At 56.5% G+C, this 16,873-nt stretch overlaps 1 protein-coding gene and 1 long non-coding RNA gene across 17 annotated transcripts; both read right to left on the reverse strand.

The window, feature by feature from the left end:
* Window positions 1-5,546: 5,546 nt before the first annotated feature.
* Window positions 5,547-13,028, reverse strand: C1H9orf50 (chromosome 1 C9orf50 homolog). Of its 16 annotated transcripts, none has more exons than XM_035260124.2 (7): window positions 12,362-13,028; window positions 12,015-12,105; window positions 11,799-11,915; window positions 8,577-8,692; window positions 6,883-7,045; window positions 6,558-6,702; window positions 5,547-5,765 (listed from the first exon to the last, which is right to left on the reverse strand). In XM_035260124.2, exons 1-7 carry the CDS (start codon window positions 12,861-12,863, stop codon window positions 5,658-5,660), a joined length of 1,242 nt encoding a protein of 413 aa, XP_035116015.1. In that variant the 5' UTR covers window positions 12,864-13,028; the 3' UTR covers window positions 5,547-5,657. The 16 variants fall into 16 exon arrangements, 15 of the variants coding, with proteins under 15 accessions (XP_035116015.1, XP_035115983.1, XP_035115968.1 ...); XM_035260092.2 differs by having other exon boundaries at window positions 6,522-6,702; XM_035260077.2 differs by having other exon boundaries at window positions 6,522-6,702; window positions 12,015-12,159.
* A 530-nt stretch (window positions 13,029-13,558) lies between these two features.
* On the reverse strand, window positions 13,559-14,524 carry LOC144576855 (uncharacterized). Its single transcript, XR_013519461.1, has 3 exons — window positions 14,404-14,524; window positions 13,873-14,099; window positions 13,559-13,750 (listed from the first exon to the last, which is right to left on the reverse strand). It is a non-coding gene; the product is annotated as an uncharacterized LOC144576855 (long non-coding RNA).
* Window positions 14,525-16,873: the final 2,349 nt, after the last annotated feature.

Genomic DNA, 16,873 nt, shown 5'->3' on the forward strand with positions numbered 1-16,873 from the left:
CCATGCTTGGGATCCAAGTCTCACTGTTGGGAGAATTCCAGAGCCCTAGAGACACTTGGCCTGGCCCACCGAGTCCAATCCCTGCTTCCGGCCCAGACACCATCCAGCATCCAAGGCCGGCTCCAATGGGTCCAAACAGCAGTGAGCGTCCCCTTCTTGGTGCTGTTCACAGGGGAATGTTGAGGCTTGTGGGCTTGCCCGGAGGTGGTGGCACATATGTCTCCATGGAGGTGTTTCACTGCCTGCAACAGGAAGGTCAGACTATGTCACTTAGGGTGTATTTGGGAGGGAAGACAGAAGGACCCAGAGAGGCAGAAATGATGGGAGAGGGAGGGCAGGTGGTGGGGGTGGGACGAGCAGCTGGAATGATCGCTGGGCAGCCCCACATGGCTGGGAGGCAGGGGAGTGTGTGTGTATGTGCGTGTGTGCATGCATGTGTGTGTGTGTGCGTGCATGCATGTGTGTGTGTGTGTGTGTGTGTGTCTTGGCACTGGGCAGCCCCACATGGCTGGGAGGCAGGGGAGTGTGTGTGTGTATGCGCATGTGTGTGTGCGTGTGTGGGGGCGCACGTGAGTGTGTGTGCGTGTGCATGCATGTGTGTGTGTGTGTCTTGGCACTGGGCAGCCCCACATGGCTGGGAGGCAGGGGAGTGTGTATGTGCATGTGTGCGTGTGTGTGTGCATGCACGTGAGTGTGTGTGCGTGTGCATGCATGTGTGTGTGTGTGTGTCTTGGCACTGGGCAGCCCCACATGGCTGGGAGGCAGGGGAGTGTGTGTATGCGCATGTGTGCGTGTGTGTGCGTGTGCATGCATGTGTGCGCGCGTGTGTGTCTTGGCTAGGGGAACACCAGCCTTTCCCTCTGCCTGCTCAACAGCCCTCCCCTGCCTCTTTCCTTCCCGAGGCCTCGGGGATAATTTCAACACCAGCCCTCCTGTGAGACCTCTGGTCAGTCTCCCTGCGTTCCTCTGGTTAGTTCTGACCACGCCCCCACCTGGCTGCCGTCAGAAGGCAGCCAGGTAACAGACCTGTATGAGTACTCTAATCTAAAATATAGTTGAAGTTATTTAAAAAACTATATAGGGATGGCCAAACTGGTGAATGGAAAGTTATTTTAAGTTACCCTCTAACACTTACTTTCTCCCATTTCATTTCTTCCAGTGTCCACCCCGTGCCCTGCACAGGGGATTGAGTCCCCGCTTTGTGCTCCCAAGGTCTCCCTCCCAGCACTTGTCACTTCGTCCTGGAATTGCCGAGTGACATTTCCAAGGACCCAAGGCTCCTGGGGCCAGGGCTGCCCACGCAGGTGCCCACTCAGGGCCCAGCACAGGTGTGGTACTTGGCTGAGTCTGGTACTTGGGCTGCCTAACAGATGACCAGATCCTGGGCAGCTTCGAAGCAACAGAGTGTATTCCTCCCAGGCTGCAGCTGGCAGTCCGAGATCAGGGCGCTGGCACGGTTGGGTTCCGGTGAGGCCCCCTCCGAGGTGCACACTGCTGGCCTCTTGCTGTATTGCACACGGAAGAAGAGGCAAGGCCTCTCTGGGGCCTCTTTTTCTTGCCTTGTCATTTCTTTTTTTTTTTCTTTTTTGAGACAAAGTCTTGCTCTGTCACCCAGGCTGGAGTGCAGTGGCAATATCTCGGCTCACTGTAGCCTCCATATCCTGGGTTCAAGTGATTCTCCTGTTTCAACCTCCCCAGTAACTGGGATTACAGGCACCTGCCACCATGACTGACTAATTTTTGTATTTTTAGTAGAGATAGGGTTTCGACACATTGGCCAGGCTGGTCTCAAACTCCTGACCACACCTCGGCCTCCCAAAGTGCTGGGATTACAGGTGAGAGCCACCTGGCCTGGCCTGGGGCCTCTTTTCTAAGAGCACTAATCCCATTTGTGAGGGCTCCATCCTCATGACCTGATCACCTCTCAACCATCTCAATGGCCCCACCTCCTCATACCATCACATCGGGCCTGGGGTTCCAGCATATGAATTTTGGTGGGACATGTTCAGTCCGTAACAGCGCTGAAAGAGCTGCCTGCAGAATGGCAATCAGCCATATCTGCAGGGTTCCCTGGATCCAGGCTCCCTCCTCTCCCTCCCACCAGGCTCCTGCCAGGAGTCAGCACCCTCCTCCCCACTCTGGTCGGTCGTGGGTCCTGCCAACAGCCTTGAGGCTTCTGGCTCCAGCAGGCCCTGTGCCCCTGCCCAGTTCCACTGTCTCCAAATAAACGCCGCTCCTTCCTTAACCTTGCCCTGATCCCCCCTGCCTCTGAGGAGCCCACGTGCATCAGGAAGGAGCCCCCACAGGACAGCATTCAGCAGGAGCTGGGGCTTCCCATGAAGAGGTGCTGAGTGTGGATCCCGACTTCAACACCAGGGCACTGTGTGACCTTGAGAAAGAGCTGAGCTTCTCTGGGCCTTGGCTTCCCCAACGACCAAAGGCTGTACTGAGAGTGGCTTAGGAGGGAACTCCTGTGCATGTGGAGGGCTCTGCTGGGGCAGGAGTTCCAGCTCCAGTGGCATCACCAGCACCCCCAGGTGAGACCCCCCTGAGCCCTCGGGGTTTTACTGTCCTTATCAGCAAATGGGGCTAAGGAGCCAGACCTGGCTTCCACTCTACCTTGCACTGGCTGGGCACCGGACTGCCCATGGCCAATGATAGAGGTCAGGGTGGGCTGGGGAGGGCAAACAGGACCTCACAGCATGGAGGTGGGCAGGAGTGGGGGGTGCACCTGCCTTGATCCCAGCGGGCTCAGGTAGGTCAAGTTGAGGTGAGCAGAGCTTTCCTGGCCTCCCCACCATGCTGCTTCCTGAAGCCCAGGAGGGGCAGCACCACCCACCACAACCCCCCACCACAACCCCTCACCACGACTCCCCAACCACGACCACCCCATGATCCCCCACCACAACACCCACCATAATCCCCTCAGCACGAACCCCCCACAATAACGCCCCCCCACGACCCCCCCCACGACCTCCCAAACATAACCCCCCAATCACGATACCCCCACCCCCAGCCCTGAGTGGAAATGCCCCAGGGAAAAGGGCCCTGTTGGGGCCCCTGGGGAGGCTACCAGTCCTGGGTCACTGTCCAGAAGGGTGAGAGATGGCCCCCGACGGCCCCTGGGGAACAGCTGGATGCCTGGGTCCCTCTCCTCATCATCATCCTTCTTGGTGACCCCAAGTTGATGGTGGGGGACATGTTGGTGGACAGAGGTGGCTTCAGAGGGCCAGGGAGAAGCCTCTGGGCCTCCAGGGCAGAAGGTGACCCCGAATGTGGGGGCTGCTGTGTCTGTCTGTGCGAGGTCCACCTGCGTGCATGGGCTGTCTGCGGGGCAGGAGTCCGTGGATGTGTGTGGTGTGTGTGTCTGTGTACCATGTGGCTGTGGTCCTGCAGCGAGCCTGTGTGTGTCTCCGGGTGCCTATCTCGGTGGGGGGTGTGAGTGCCAGGAGCTGCGGGACTGAGTCTCGGGTCCTCTGGACTCGGCCTCCCGCCTGCTGCCAGTGGTTTGCGGGGAGGGAGCGGGAGGAGGGGGCGGCGGGCGGACTGGAGCGCTGCGGGCTCCCGGGGCCACGAGGTAGAGGAGGAGGGGAAAGGGGAGAAGGGGGAAAGGCAGGGGTAATCGGAAGGGGGTCCAGGTCTCCCCGCAGGCCCACCCAGCGCCCTCCCCCGGCGTGGTGTCCCCGGTGCGGGCGAGGAGTCGGGGGCCTTGGGATCGCCGAGACCCGCCCAGGGCGCTCCAGGCGGACTCCCGCTCCAGTGCTCCGCGCTGCCGCAGGGCTGCAAGCCTAACCATTTTGGGCTGAACAGCAAAAGCGAGAGAGAGGGAAGTTGGGGGGCGGGGGCGGTGCGTTTCCCCCCACCCGCCAGGGCCTGCCGCGGGCTCGGGGCACGTGCCGGGAGGTCTCGCGGCCGGAGCGGGGCTGCCGGGGGCCCGCAGCGCCGAGGCGGAAGCGAGTGGGTGCGGGCGTCGAGCGAGGGGAAAAGTTTCCGACCCTGGAGCGAGACTCAGCTGCGAAGTTTCGGCCGCGCCAGGCGGCGCCAAAGCCAGGCTAACACTGCCCCCGCGTGGGCGCGGCGCGGCTCTGCAGCCGGCGGTAGGGTCGGAACCCGCCGCGGTCCTTGGGGGAAACTGAGGCTCGGAGAGGGCAAGGTGGGCTGCGCAAGGCCACACAGAGGAGGGGCGGTAGAATCAGGCCTGATGAGACCCGGAGTCTCTCCGGGAAATAGAAAGCCTGGGTCAGGGGACGGGGCGTGAAAGTCCAGAAAGGGAGATGGAGGGGAGGGGACGTCCGGGGGACTGAATCCCACTCTGGTGAATCCCGGTGGAGGAGCGGCTGCAGCGCTGTCCTCGTCCCATCCCCGCAGAGTTCGTCTACACTGAGCCTAGCTCTATTGCCCTTCTTCTGGAGTCAGGGCGCCTCACCCAAAAGGCCTCCCCCAGCCGGGCCCTAAGGACCCCCACCGGCCACTGCCCAGCCCAATCCCACCCTTTGCAGCCTCTTCCTTTGCCATGGAACAAGACGTCAGGGTGTGGATTCCGTGCTATTTCCTCAGCGGCCAGGAGGTGGCGAGAAAGACCCGGATCCCGGGCAATGGCGCGGGGCAGGGGGCCGCTGGCAGCTTCAGAGAGAGGCTCTAACTTTGTCCAGGGGGCTGGAAGGCAGGTGTGGCGGGGGCAGACCTGGCAGACAGGGGCTTGGCGGTGGCCTGGGATGCTGAGTCAGTGCCTGCCACCTTGTCTTTCGCCACCTCCTGATGCAAACATCCACCATCCCCAGACTAGGGAGAGAAGGGGAGGTCCCAGCCCAGCACACCCAGGTGTTTTGCCTTCCAGGGACCAGAGGCTGTGAACCTGGCTGGGGAAACGCGTAAGACTAATACAGGGTACTCTTCCCTGGGCTGGAGTCTGGACACCCTCACTCCACAGTGAAGGTTAGATAGAGGCTTGGAGGGGGAGGACAGGGCGGGGCATGGTTCTCCACCCCTAGGCTCAGTTTCCAGCAGGTACATACTTCAGGTGTGGGCTGATTTAGGTCGACAGAGGCTTGGTCCCAAGTTTTTGGGGTTTCTTGTTGTTTGTTTTTTGAGACAAGGTCTCATTCTGTTGCCCACGCTGGAGAATAGCAGTGTGATCACAGCTCACTGCAGCCTCAACCTCCTGGGGTCATCGCCCGCCTCAGCCTCCCAAGTACCTGGGGCTCCAGGCATGCACCACTATGCCCAGATTATTTTTGTTTTTTTATTTTTTTGTAGAGACACGGTCTATGTTGCTCAGGCTGGTCTTGAACCCCTGGGGTCAAGCCATCCTCCCACCTCAGCCTTCCAAAGAGCTGGGATTACAGGTGTGAACCATCAGGCCCAGCATGTTCCCAGGTCTGAGGTCTGTGGCAGGGTCTCCCACCTTCCAGAAAAGGGGTTCACTTGGTACAAGTCCTGGACCCTGGGGATGCCCTGTCCCCACCGCTCAGCCTCATCCTGGCTGTGTCTCCAACTCCCTTCCTTCCAGGAACCCCCAGAGACCAGCAATCAGATACGAAGAAAGGTTTGTGGTGTGGCAGGTCCCAGCCACCTGGGATGCACCTTTATTCGTGGGGCAAGGAAGGGCGATCGTCATGGCCTGGCCCTGTGTGCCCTGGGCTTGGGCTAGCGGGTGCTCACCTCTGAGCTCGATGCAGTGTTGGGGAGGGCAAGAGGAGAGAGTACTCCTCAGGGCGGCCTTGCTTCAGGACCGACTGAAGCACCAGGCTGGGAAGGAAGGACTCCTAGAGTGTGAGACAGAGGACCAGCTGGCTGCCACCAGGACCTCAGGGCAGGGGACTGGGCCCCCAGGGCCCAGCAGGATTCTATGCTGCAGCCCTCTTGGGCAGGTTCTGCTGTCAGCCCCATTTACAAGGTGAGGAAACAAATGCAAGGCCAGGCACGGCGGCTCACGCCTGTCACCAAGCACTGTGGGAGGCTGAGGCAGGTGGACCACCTGAGGTCAGAAGTTTAAGACCAGCCTGGCCAACATGGTGAAACCCCGTCTCTACTAAAAATACAAAAATTAGCTGGGCATGGTGGCGGGTGCCTGTAATCCCAGCTACTTGGGAGGCTGAGGCAGGAGAATCGCTTGAACCCAGGTGACAGAGGTTGCAGGGAGCAGAGATTGTGCCACTGCACTCCAGCCTGGCGTCAGAGCAACCACTGTATCACAAAAAAAGGAACGAAGAAAGGAAAGATGGAAGGAAGGAAGGAGAAAGAGTGAGAGAGAGAGAGGATAAGAGGGAAGAAAAGAAGGAAGGAATGGAAGGAAGGAAGGAAAAAGGAAAGGAAGGAAGGAAGCCACAGCCTTCGATTATGGAGCTGTGATCTGAACCCAGGCACCTGACTTAGAGACACCCCTTGACTGCTTCACTTTGAGGGAGATTCGGGAACACAGGTCCCCTGCTGACTTGGCTCACAGGGAGGGGCCACTCCCAGTCCTGGCCACCCCACCAAACAGGGCTGCGCCCGGGGCCAGCTGCCAGCCAGGGGCTCACCAGCTTCTGACTCCAGGAACAAGGCTGTTTGCCCACCTGCTCCAGGAGGCCGTGGGGGTCCAAGAAGGCTTGGAGGCCCCTTCGCGGCCTCTGAGCAGCATCCTTCTTCCATGAAGAGAAAGGCAGGCTGCTGTTCATGGAGGTGTCCTCAGAAAGGTCGCCCTGTGTCTTCTGGGAGGGCCTGGAGGAGACAGGACCCCATAAGCTTCATGGACCCTGAGTCCCCAGCCCAGCCATGGCTGGAAGGCCCTTGAGGGCCCACACTGGCAACCCTCCTGCTGCTGGGTGGGGAGGTATATAGGCAAAGGGCTGGGAGCCCTGGCAATGTCCACAAGACCCATCCCCTTCCCTGGAGCCTCACAGGCCAGCGCAGTGCCAGCATGAGGAGCTGGCCAGGGTCTCCTCCTTGGCCTCAGGGTACAGGGCTTTGTGCAAACTCTGTAGCCATTTTCCAATGTTCCCAAACTCCCGCTCCGAAGCCACTGGCCGGGTGGCCTTCCGGTTCACAGTGACGCTCTGTGTGACTGCAGGAGAGAGGGCAGGGTGAGATCTCTGCCGGGGAGGAGGGCACTGGTGCCCCCACCCTCCTCTTCTCCCTCTGGCAGGCAAGGCCGGTCAGAGCCCTGTCTCCATGGCAACCCCCGGCTCCCCAGCGCCTTCTGGCTGCCTCTGGAGAAAGCTTAGGTTTTAAAATCACCTGCGTGACTGTTTGTTACACTTGAGCTGTGCCTCCTACGCACCCCCACTCGTGCTGCGGCCGGAAGCTCAGCCCCTTTCTCGCAGTGGGGAGACCGCTTACCCCATCACAGAAATCCCAGAAACCATGCCGAGAGTGCTGAGGGGTTTGGGGACGGCTGCCTCAAGGCTGGGGCTTTTCCTGCCCAACATCAGCCATGCGGGCTGGTCCAAGGACCCTGAATTCCCTAGTGGCTGCCCAGTATGGAAAGGGCTGGGAAGCAGCAGGCTGGCCCCACATCTCCTGGGTACCCTGCTGCCCTGGGCACCATCGTAGCTCCTTATGGCCAGTGGCCGACATGGAATCATCTCCCGTAGGCACCAACTGCCATTCACAGGTCATTGTTTCTTCTAGGCTTGCACTGGCCTTGGATTCCCAAGAGGGGCCGAGGGGCACTCTAGCTTCCATATGTGGCTCTGTGTCACCCACACAAGCCCCTTCTGCTTCCAGGGCCTTAGTTTCCCCACCAAACACACGGAAGTTGGGCAAAAATCCCAGCTTCTAACTTCAGCTCCCTGTGACGCCAAGGGGGCTGGGTCAGACCCTCCCACGTCAGCGAGGCTCCTAGGGGGCTGGGTCAGACCCTCCCACATCAGCGAGGCTCCTAGGTTTGCAGGTCGTCACCCACAGCTGGACCTTGAGGCAGGCGTTTCCCGAAACTGCACATAGCAGGTGCTCAGTAAACAGCTAGAGGAAGTTGACTGTTGAAGGCCCTGGGGGCTACTGGACCCTGAGACGAGGCTGGGCACATGGAAAGAGGTGGAACTTGGTCAAGGTGATGCCAGAGCAAGAACATGGCCTTCTCACCTGCTTCTCAAAACCCACTTCAGAAAACTCGCTGGGAGCAGCAAAACGGACGCCATTACACCCAGGGCCTGGTGGTTCAGCTTCTTTGCTGGACCAGGCAGTGCCCGCTGTCTCCAGCAGAGAACGTTTCCTTTTCCTGGCTTTTCTGTGCACCTCCTCAGGCAGGCTTCTGAGGTCTGCCTTCATGGATGTGGGGGAAAGATGCTTTTGATGGCATCTGGGCCTCCTCCAGCCCCTGTAGGCTTTGGGGGCTGGGGAGGGGAGCAAGGGTGGGCTCAGTGGCTCTGGCTACGGGTTTCAAGGGGTGCAGATGCAGCACATGGGGACCCCTTGGCAGCAAGCAGTCCAAGGCGCCGCCCACCTTGCAACACCTCTGCTGGACTCTGGACCCTCTACTTGGTCCTCAAAGGTCACCCTGACACCCTCCAGGGAGGCCAGTTCAGGCTCTTCCTCAGCAGGGTCACTGACCCCTTGGCCTTTGCAAGCTGGTCCCTCACTCCAGGTCTGCTCACCTGAGCATTGGCGCTCCCAGTAGCGGAGCAGGGTGTCCTGCAGGGTCTCGTCAGCAAATCGCACCCGGAAAGGGCAGCGAGGCCTGTGGGGCCCTGAGCCTTTCCCAGAGGGCCTGCTGGGAGAGGAGAGAGGGGCCTGTGCTCAGAGCCCCCGCCGCACCCCAACACACATCCACCAGCCCCGGACTCACCGTGAGATCCTAGACAAGTGGCCTCCTCTGGCCTCTAAGACTGGATAATGCCAGTCATAGCAGCCCGCCTTGACAGAGCACTTTCTACCTGCCAGGGAGGCTCAAGCAGGCACATACACCATCCCACCAAATACACACGGCCCTACGACACACTGTGATCATTCTCATTTTCTAGTTGAGGAAACAGAGGCACAGAGATGATTTCAAGGTCATGCAGCTGCTAGGCGTGGAGCCAAGACCAGCATCCTGGTTCCAGAGCGATCCTCCTTGCACATAAAGGAGTTGAACAGAGAGAATAAGAATGCCAGCCCAGGAATCATGCAGTCCTGACCTTTTTGAGCCTCAGTTTTCTTATCTGTAAAATGGGAATTGTTGTGCCCACTGTACAGGGTTGTGAAGAAAAGAAATGGCTTGTAAAAGCATCCAGCCCAGGGTCTGCAGGACCCAGATTAAACATCACTAACTGGGAGCTGCTCCTTTTTTTTTTTAAGACAGAGTCTCACTCTGTTGCCCAGGCTGGAGTGCATTGGCACAATCTCGGCTCACTGCGATCTTCACCTCCTGGGTTCAGGCGATTCTCCTTCCTCAGCTTCCAGAGTAGCTGGGATTACAGGTGCGTGCCACCACACCTGGCTAATTTTTGTATTTTTAGTCGACATGGGGTTTCACCATGTTGGCCAGGCTGGTCTGGTCTCAAACTCCTAACCTCAGGTGATCCACCTGCCTTGGCCTCCCAAAGTACTGGGATTACAGGCATAAGCCACTGCGCCTGGCTGAGCTGTACTTATAGTAACTGTCTATCTCAATCATGGCTCATCCCAGCCACGTGACCTTCAGCAGACTATCCCCAAGTTTCCATTTTCATTTTTTTCTCTTTAAATTATAGGCAAAATAATGCCATCCTCCTGAGTTTGGTATCAGATAACTTACATGAAGCATCTAGGACATGGCCCAGCACAGGGCTTGGCCTTAATCAAGGGCATCTGTTACATGTATATTTCGTAGATAACATTGTTCCATTTATCTGTTACATGTATATTTCGTAGATAACATTGTTCCATTTACAGCTATTAATTTCAGCCTCAAGGGTAAGGCTGCGGGAGGATCCGCTTGACCCACCTATAGCTGTGCTGTTTAGGAAGGTCATGGCTGACCGTTAGTATACACATATTTATATGTCTGCATCCATACATCAGGCCACATCTGTATGTCTGTGTAGATGCAGACGGAATGCTTTTCATCAGCCCCCAAAGAACCAAGCAGTCGGGAGGTGTCGGGACAGTGCCCGGCTACATACTTTGGGACCCAGCCATCCAACAGTTGTCTGCTCAGGAACCCCTGCTGTCTGCTGGCTGCAGGGCCAGGCAAAGGCATAACTCAGCTCTGCCCACCTGTCTGAAATCTCAGCATCTCCACTGAGGGCCACTGGAGCCTGTTCTAAGGCACCTCCGTGTCCCCTACAGGGCCTACCAGGGAATCTCACACACACTAAGGTGCTCAAGTATTTGCTCTGGAATATGAAAGCCTGTAACTGTCTCTGCTTTTGCTTACATTTGAGAGAATGAATTCCATACATTTACTTATTATATCTTGTGAGAAGCCATGTGCATATTTGGCCTGATTGGCTGAAAGTTGTTGGGTTGGTAAATGTATTGCACTTTTTTTTTTCTTTGAGACAGGATCTTGTTCTGTCACCCAGGCTGATCTTGGCTCACTGCAGCCTTGACCTCCCAGGCTCCCAAGTAGCTTGAACCACAGGCATACATCACCAGGCCAAGCTAACTTTTACAGTTTTTGTAGAGACAGAGTTTCACCATGTCACCCAGGCTGGTCTCAAACTCCTGGGCTCAAGCGATCCTCCTGCCTCAGCCTCCCAAAGCACGGGGATCACAGGCGCGAGCCACCATGCTTGGCCATGTGTTTCATTTCTGGTTCCTACTATGATCCATCAGCGGCGCCTGCCTGGAGTACTGTGTGAGAAGGAAGGGTTGTGAGGCTCAGTGGGGAATGCGATCCATTAGTTTTGTCTGCCGTGGGTATGAGATGAGAAAGAATGATATGTATGTGACGTATTTACTCTCTCTGGTCTTTAAACTCATGGGCAGTGCTGTCCGCCCTTCACCCCTGCTTAAGCCTGGAGGAATTTTAACCTGAAGGAACTGTTTCTGTCTTCTTCCCCACCTCTGTTAAAACTATGGTGTCTAGGCCCAGGTAGGTTCCAATCCTTATTTTTTTCCCTATATTCAACACATAGTAAAACCTAATAAAAGAGTGAGAAATGGACAAATGATGGTAGGATGGATAAAAAGATGGAACACAGGTGGGTGGGTTGATCGGTGAATGGACTGATGGGCGAGTTAATGAAAGGGTCTGAATAGAACTGAACTATGGATGTATGGGCAGATAGACAGACAGAGGCTGGATGATTGTGTAGAGGGGTATGTAGGTTTTGGATGGCTGAATGACTGGATGCAAGTATTTGTAGATGGTTGATCATTGGATCAATGGATGGATGGACAGAAGTGTGGGAGTTTTAGATGGATGGCTGGCTAGCTGGTTGGCCAGGTGGATTAATGGATCCACAGGAGACCTGATTCTCGGGTGGGTGGGTGAGTGAATGGATGGATGGATGGATGGAGTTATGGGTTCATGATAGATGAATGATGGGTGAATAGAAGGATGGATGGATAGATGGAGAGATCCATGAATAGGTTGTAGAAGGCCTGGGTCATGGCCAAGATGGATGCAAAGATGGATGGGTGAATGGAAAAATAAATCTATTAATGGATTCATGGATGCATTCTATGTTGGTGGAAGACCTCATTCATGGATGGGTCGATTCGTAGATGAACTGGTGAGTGAATCTTGAATCGGTTAGTAGAAGACCGGATTCATGGAAAGACGAATGTAAGGATGGATGAATGGATGGATAGGTGAATAAATGGACACATTCATGGGCGAAAGAAGAAATAAAGGAGGAAAGAAATCCCCCCATCTCCCACCATCCTACCCTTATCCCTCCCTCACTCACTGGCTGGCCTTTCTGACGGTGCTGAATTGGGGGCGATCAGCCTTCAGGGACCCCAGAGCAGGTGTCTGTTGGAGCAAAATCTTGGTAAGACTGTCCTGGAGGTGAGGTGACTGGCCCCTTAGAGACAAACAGGCCACATCTGGCATGAATGGGCAGGGTGTCCCGCCCAGGAAACATCGATGCAACCCGGTCCTCACCGAGGAGACTGCCGCTTACCACAGGTCTGGGAGGAATGAGCGGTTGGGACGCTGCGGAGCCCCCCGGCAGTGCTCTAACACACCCCTTTGATGTTGCGGTGCTGAGGATGCTGGAGCCAGATGCGGGAGGAAACAGGGTGAGCATCGGCTGGGGGACGTCCTTCCTAGGACGACGAGGAGCCGGAGCCACTGAGTGAGGCCTGCCTCGGGGTGATGGCAGACTCGCCGTCAAGGAGAGGTTGCGAGGGCTCTGAGATACCCGGCTAACACTAGCATCCTTCTGAGCCTGAGTGGTGGAGGTGGGGGGTGCGGGGACACAGGGCCCACCCCCTACCGGAAATGCCCCGGGGCCCTGCGGGGCCTCACTCAGTGGCTCCTCGTCCGTGCACTTCTCCCGGAGCTGGTGCAGGAACTCACGGAACCTGCTGGGGAGGAGCTCTCCTAGGAAGGCGCCCAGGAAGCTGGGGTCCTCCCTGGCCACGCCCCTCCAGGGGCGCTCGCGCTCGCCTGGCCCGGGCTGCCTGGGCGCCGATGTCCGGGACGCGCTGTCCGAGAGCAGGGGCGGCAGCAGCAGGGACTGCAGCAGCCCCCGCTTCCCCGCCGCTCGCCGGGTCGCGGTGGGCAGGGCGGGCAGGCGCGGCGGGGGGCTCCCGACGCCCACCCCGGGCTCGGCGTCCCCTTCTGGCCACCACGCGGCGCCGCCCCGCGGGATCCTCGAGCCCCCGGAACCCCGCGCGCCCTGGGCCGCTCGGAGCGGGGGCGGGGTCAGCTTGGGCAGCCGCGGGTGACTCCGTCGGAAGTCGCCGTCGCCAGGGGGCTCCTTGGGCGCCACCTCCTGGGCCCCTGGGCGGGGGCGACGCCGAAACATGCTGAGCCCCGCGCTCAGCTCACCGCACCCTCAGCGCGTGTGGGTGGGGGGCGCCGGGTGAGGTGCGGAGGGCATAGTCCGGCCCCAGGCCATAGTGCCCCGGGCGGGGCAGCGCAGCGCGGTTCGGGGTGAACGCTACCCGCCCGGCGGACAGCGAGCGAATTCGGGCTAGACCTCTCTGAGCCTCTGTCTCCTCACCTGAAAAATGGTGACGGCAAAGGCGGACAACTTTGGGGGTTGTTGTGACGTGAGCAAGTACATGCCAGTCCTAGAACCGCAAGCTCGGAACAGTGCCAGGCACGCTGGCCAAGGTTACCCAGAGACTAGCTGCCATTCTTAGTATTTAAAAGTTATTATTGGCCGGGTCCAGTGGCTCACGCCTGTAATCCCAACACTTTGGGAGGCCGAGGCAGGCGGATCACGAGATCAGGAGTTTGAGACCAGTCTGGCCAACATAGTGAAACGTGTCTTAACTAAAAAGACAAACTGTTAGCCTGGTGCGGTCGTGGGCGCTTGTAATCCCAGCTACTCGGGAAGCCGAGGCAGAAGAATCCCATGAACCCAGGAGGCGGAAGTTGCAGTGAGCCGAGATAACGCCATGCACTCCAGCCTGGATGACAGGGCAAGACTCTGTCTCAAAAAAAAAAAAAAAAAGTTATTATTATTTAGGATTTCGTCCCAGCTCCTCCACTTCCTAGCTTTATAACTTTGGGCAAGAGCAAGCCAAATCACTTCTCCCTGCCTTCTCTGGGGCGCTGGTCTGTAGAATGGGGCTCATAGCAGCACCTGCTTCTTTGCAGGAGTGAAATGGCATCGCCGCTGGTAGAAAGCACTTAGCTTGCCTTGTGTGTGTTTAAATCGTGGAAGCCGTGACCGTCATGAGCACTCTACTGGGAATTAGGAAACGTGGAACCAGATTGAGGGAAGAGAGACCTGACCAGCAGCCTCCCAGCCCTGGTGGTGCCTCTGAGACCCCTGGGTGGGGAGACTGAAAGAACAGATGACTTACCCCCAGCTCCCATGCTGATTCAGTAGGTCTCTAGTGGAGCCAAGACACTTTTGGTTGTTGTTGTTAAAGAGATGAGGTCTTACTAAGACAGCATCCTGCTGTCGCCCGGGCTGGAGTACAGTGGCGCCATCGTAGCTCGTTGCAGCCTCAAATTCTTGGGCTCCAGTGATTCTCCCGCCTCAGCCTCTTGAGTAGCTGGGACTGCAGGCACACATCACCGTGTCCAGCTAATTTTTGGATTTTTTGTAGAAATGGGGTAGAAATTTTTTGTATTTATGTTGCCCAGGCTGGTCTTGAACTCCTGGGCTCAAGTGATCCTCCTGCCTTGGCCTCCCAAAGTGCTGGGATCACAGGTGTGAGCCCCCACTTCCAGCCACGACACAGACTTTTAACAAACTCCCCCTTTGGGAGGCAGAGCCCCAGTCCTCCCAGCTCTGACACTGAGGGTCTCTGAGCCCGCTTCCTTCCACCACACCCCACTCCCAGATTGTTGTCAGCTCTGAGCTGGCTCCTGGGCAGTGCCACACTCACCCTGGTAGGCTTCTGGACGGGGTCCGAGAAGGTCCTGTGAGTTTAGAGCTTTCTACAGGCAGGCTAGCCCTTGGGAGAGTCCACCATCCCTGCCTGGTGCCTCTCCCAGCCCCTCCCTGCTGCCTCTGGGCTGCTTCGGGGCCATTGTGATCCGCCACCTGAGGAGCAGTGGGCACTGAGGCCTGGGGGCTGAGGGTGGGGCTATTGTGCCCTGGATGCCCTGGCCACAGATACTCGGGGCACTGGGACTCTGAGTAGGGGAGCCGGGCCTACCCCTTCCAGATCCGGGAGGCTCGGGCTGGGTGGCTCTGGAAGTAGAACTTCCACCCCAAGACCAAGCATTCAGAATACAGTGGACCTAGAAATTAACAGACCCAGCCGGGCGCAGTGGCTCACGCCTGTAATCCCAACACTTTGGGAAGCCGAGGCGGGTGGATCACCTGAGGTCAGGCGTTTCAGACCAACCTGGCCAACATGGCAAAATCCTGTCTCTACTTAAAATACAAAAATTAGCCGGGCGATAGTGGCGTGCGCCTGTCATTTCAGCTACTCGAGAGGCTGAGGCAGGAGAATCACTTGAATCCGGAAGGTGGAGGTTGCAGTGAGCCGAGATCATGCCATTGCACTCCAGCGTGGGTGACAGAGTGAGACTCCGTTTCAGGAAAAAAGAAGAAAAATAAACCAAGGTCTGAGTGCTAGGTGTGCTCCTTGCTATTGAGATGTCATTTCTTTCAGGCAGTCTCAATTGACAGAACAAAGAAATTTCTGTATATACTATTACACACACACATATCTATAGGTTTTTTTTTTTTTTTTGAGATGGAGTCTCGCTCTGTCACGAGGCTTTAGTGCAGTGGTGCTGTCTCAGCTCACTGCAACCTCTGTCTCCAGGGTTCAAACAATTCTCCTGCCTCAGCCTCCCAAGTAGCTGGGATTACAGGCGCCTGCCACCACGCCTGGTTAATTTTTTGTATTTTCAGTTGAGACTGGGTTTCATCGTGTTAGCCAAGATGGTCTTGATCTCCTGAACTCGTGATCCGCCCGCCTTGGCCTCGCAAAGTCCTAGGATTACAGGTGTGAGCCACTGTGCCTGGCCCCATCTACAAATATTTCTATAGGTAACCATCTGTACTTATATTAAGCTCCAATGCCATGCTGACATCTCCAACTCTACTTGATTACACAGGTCATTTGAGACTGTCTCAAAAGAAAAAAGAAAAAAAGAAATGAACAGACCCACTTTCAAGTCCATAGTGCACTGTTTTGCTCTGCGATGCTGGACAAGTGTCTTCTTTCTCAGGGCTCCCTGGGCCTTAACTGTGACTCTTGGCTGGGAGAGGGCCAAAATGAAGCTCATAGTATTGTGCAGCAGGGGTGGGAGACAAGGGTCATTTAGACAACTATTTCACTGGCATGGCATAATTTTATAATTTGGAAATGCAAAAATGACTTTATAATTCAAATAGCGGAGTGATTCACTAGAGGACGCATCGCCAAAGACAGGTTCTGTTTTCTGTCAATGCTTCTCACCAGGGATGGAGGGACACCCTTTCTTGGAGAGCTAGAATATTGAGTGGGGGAAGGAGATATTTTTGTTTGTATCTCATGGATATGTGACTTTTTTTAATGGCTGAGAAACACCAGATTAACTAGATGGTTTCTAAAGAGCCCTCCAGCCCTTGCACTCACTCTACAAACATTCATCAAGCAACTACTAGGCTTGTGAATTCAGAGATGCCAGAGGCTTTGAGGTCAGGGAGCTGGCCGGCCCTGGGAAGGCCTTGGAGCATGGGTGTGGGGAAGGAGCTTGCTCTCCTGTTGACAGGAAATAAGATAGGACTGGATTTTTAGGCATGCAGAGCTTGGATCAGAGCTGCCCGCTGACAGAGGATGCCAGACACTCCAGCCACTGAACTTGTCCAGGATCAATCCCCTTTGCTTATAGACATAGAAAATGAAGCTGAGAGAGGGGCTCAGACCAGGGGTAGCAGTTGTGACCCTAGAATAATCTAGAGCGGATGCCAAGTAATATGCACATACACAGATTCTGGGGACTCGATGCAGAGGGGACTTTCTGGCATCCCCTTCCTCCCGTAGCTTTCACTACATTTAGAGCAAACGCACCTTAAGCACCTTCTGTGTGCAACGCCCAGAGGAAGGCATTGCAAATCTAACACCAGGATTTTATTGACTGATTGACTGATTGAGACGGAGTTTCACTCTCGTAGCCCAGGCTGGAGAGCAGTGGTGAGATCTCAGCTCACTGCAACCTCCACCTCCCAGGTTCAGGTGATTCTCCTCCCTCAGCCTCCTAAGTAGCTGGGACTACAGGCCTGCACCACCATGCCTGGCTAATTTTGTACTTTTAGTAGAGATGCGTTTTTGCCACGTTGGCCAGGCTGGTCTCAAACTTCTGACCTCAGGTGATCTGCCCACCTCAGCCTCCCAAAGTGCTACGATTACAGGCGTG

This window comes from Callithrix jacchus, chromosome 1, assembly GCF_049354715.1.
Source record: "Callithrix jacchus isolate 240 chromosome 1, calJac240_pri, whole genome shotgun sequence".
NCBI classification, from domain to species: Eukaryota; Metazoa; Chordata; class Mammalia; order Primates; family Cebidae; genus Callithrix; species Callithrix jacchus.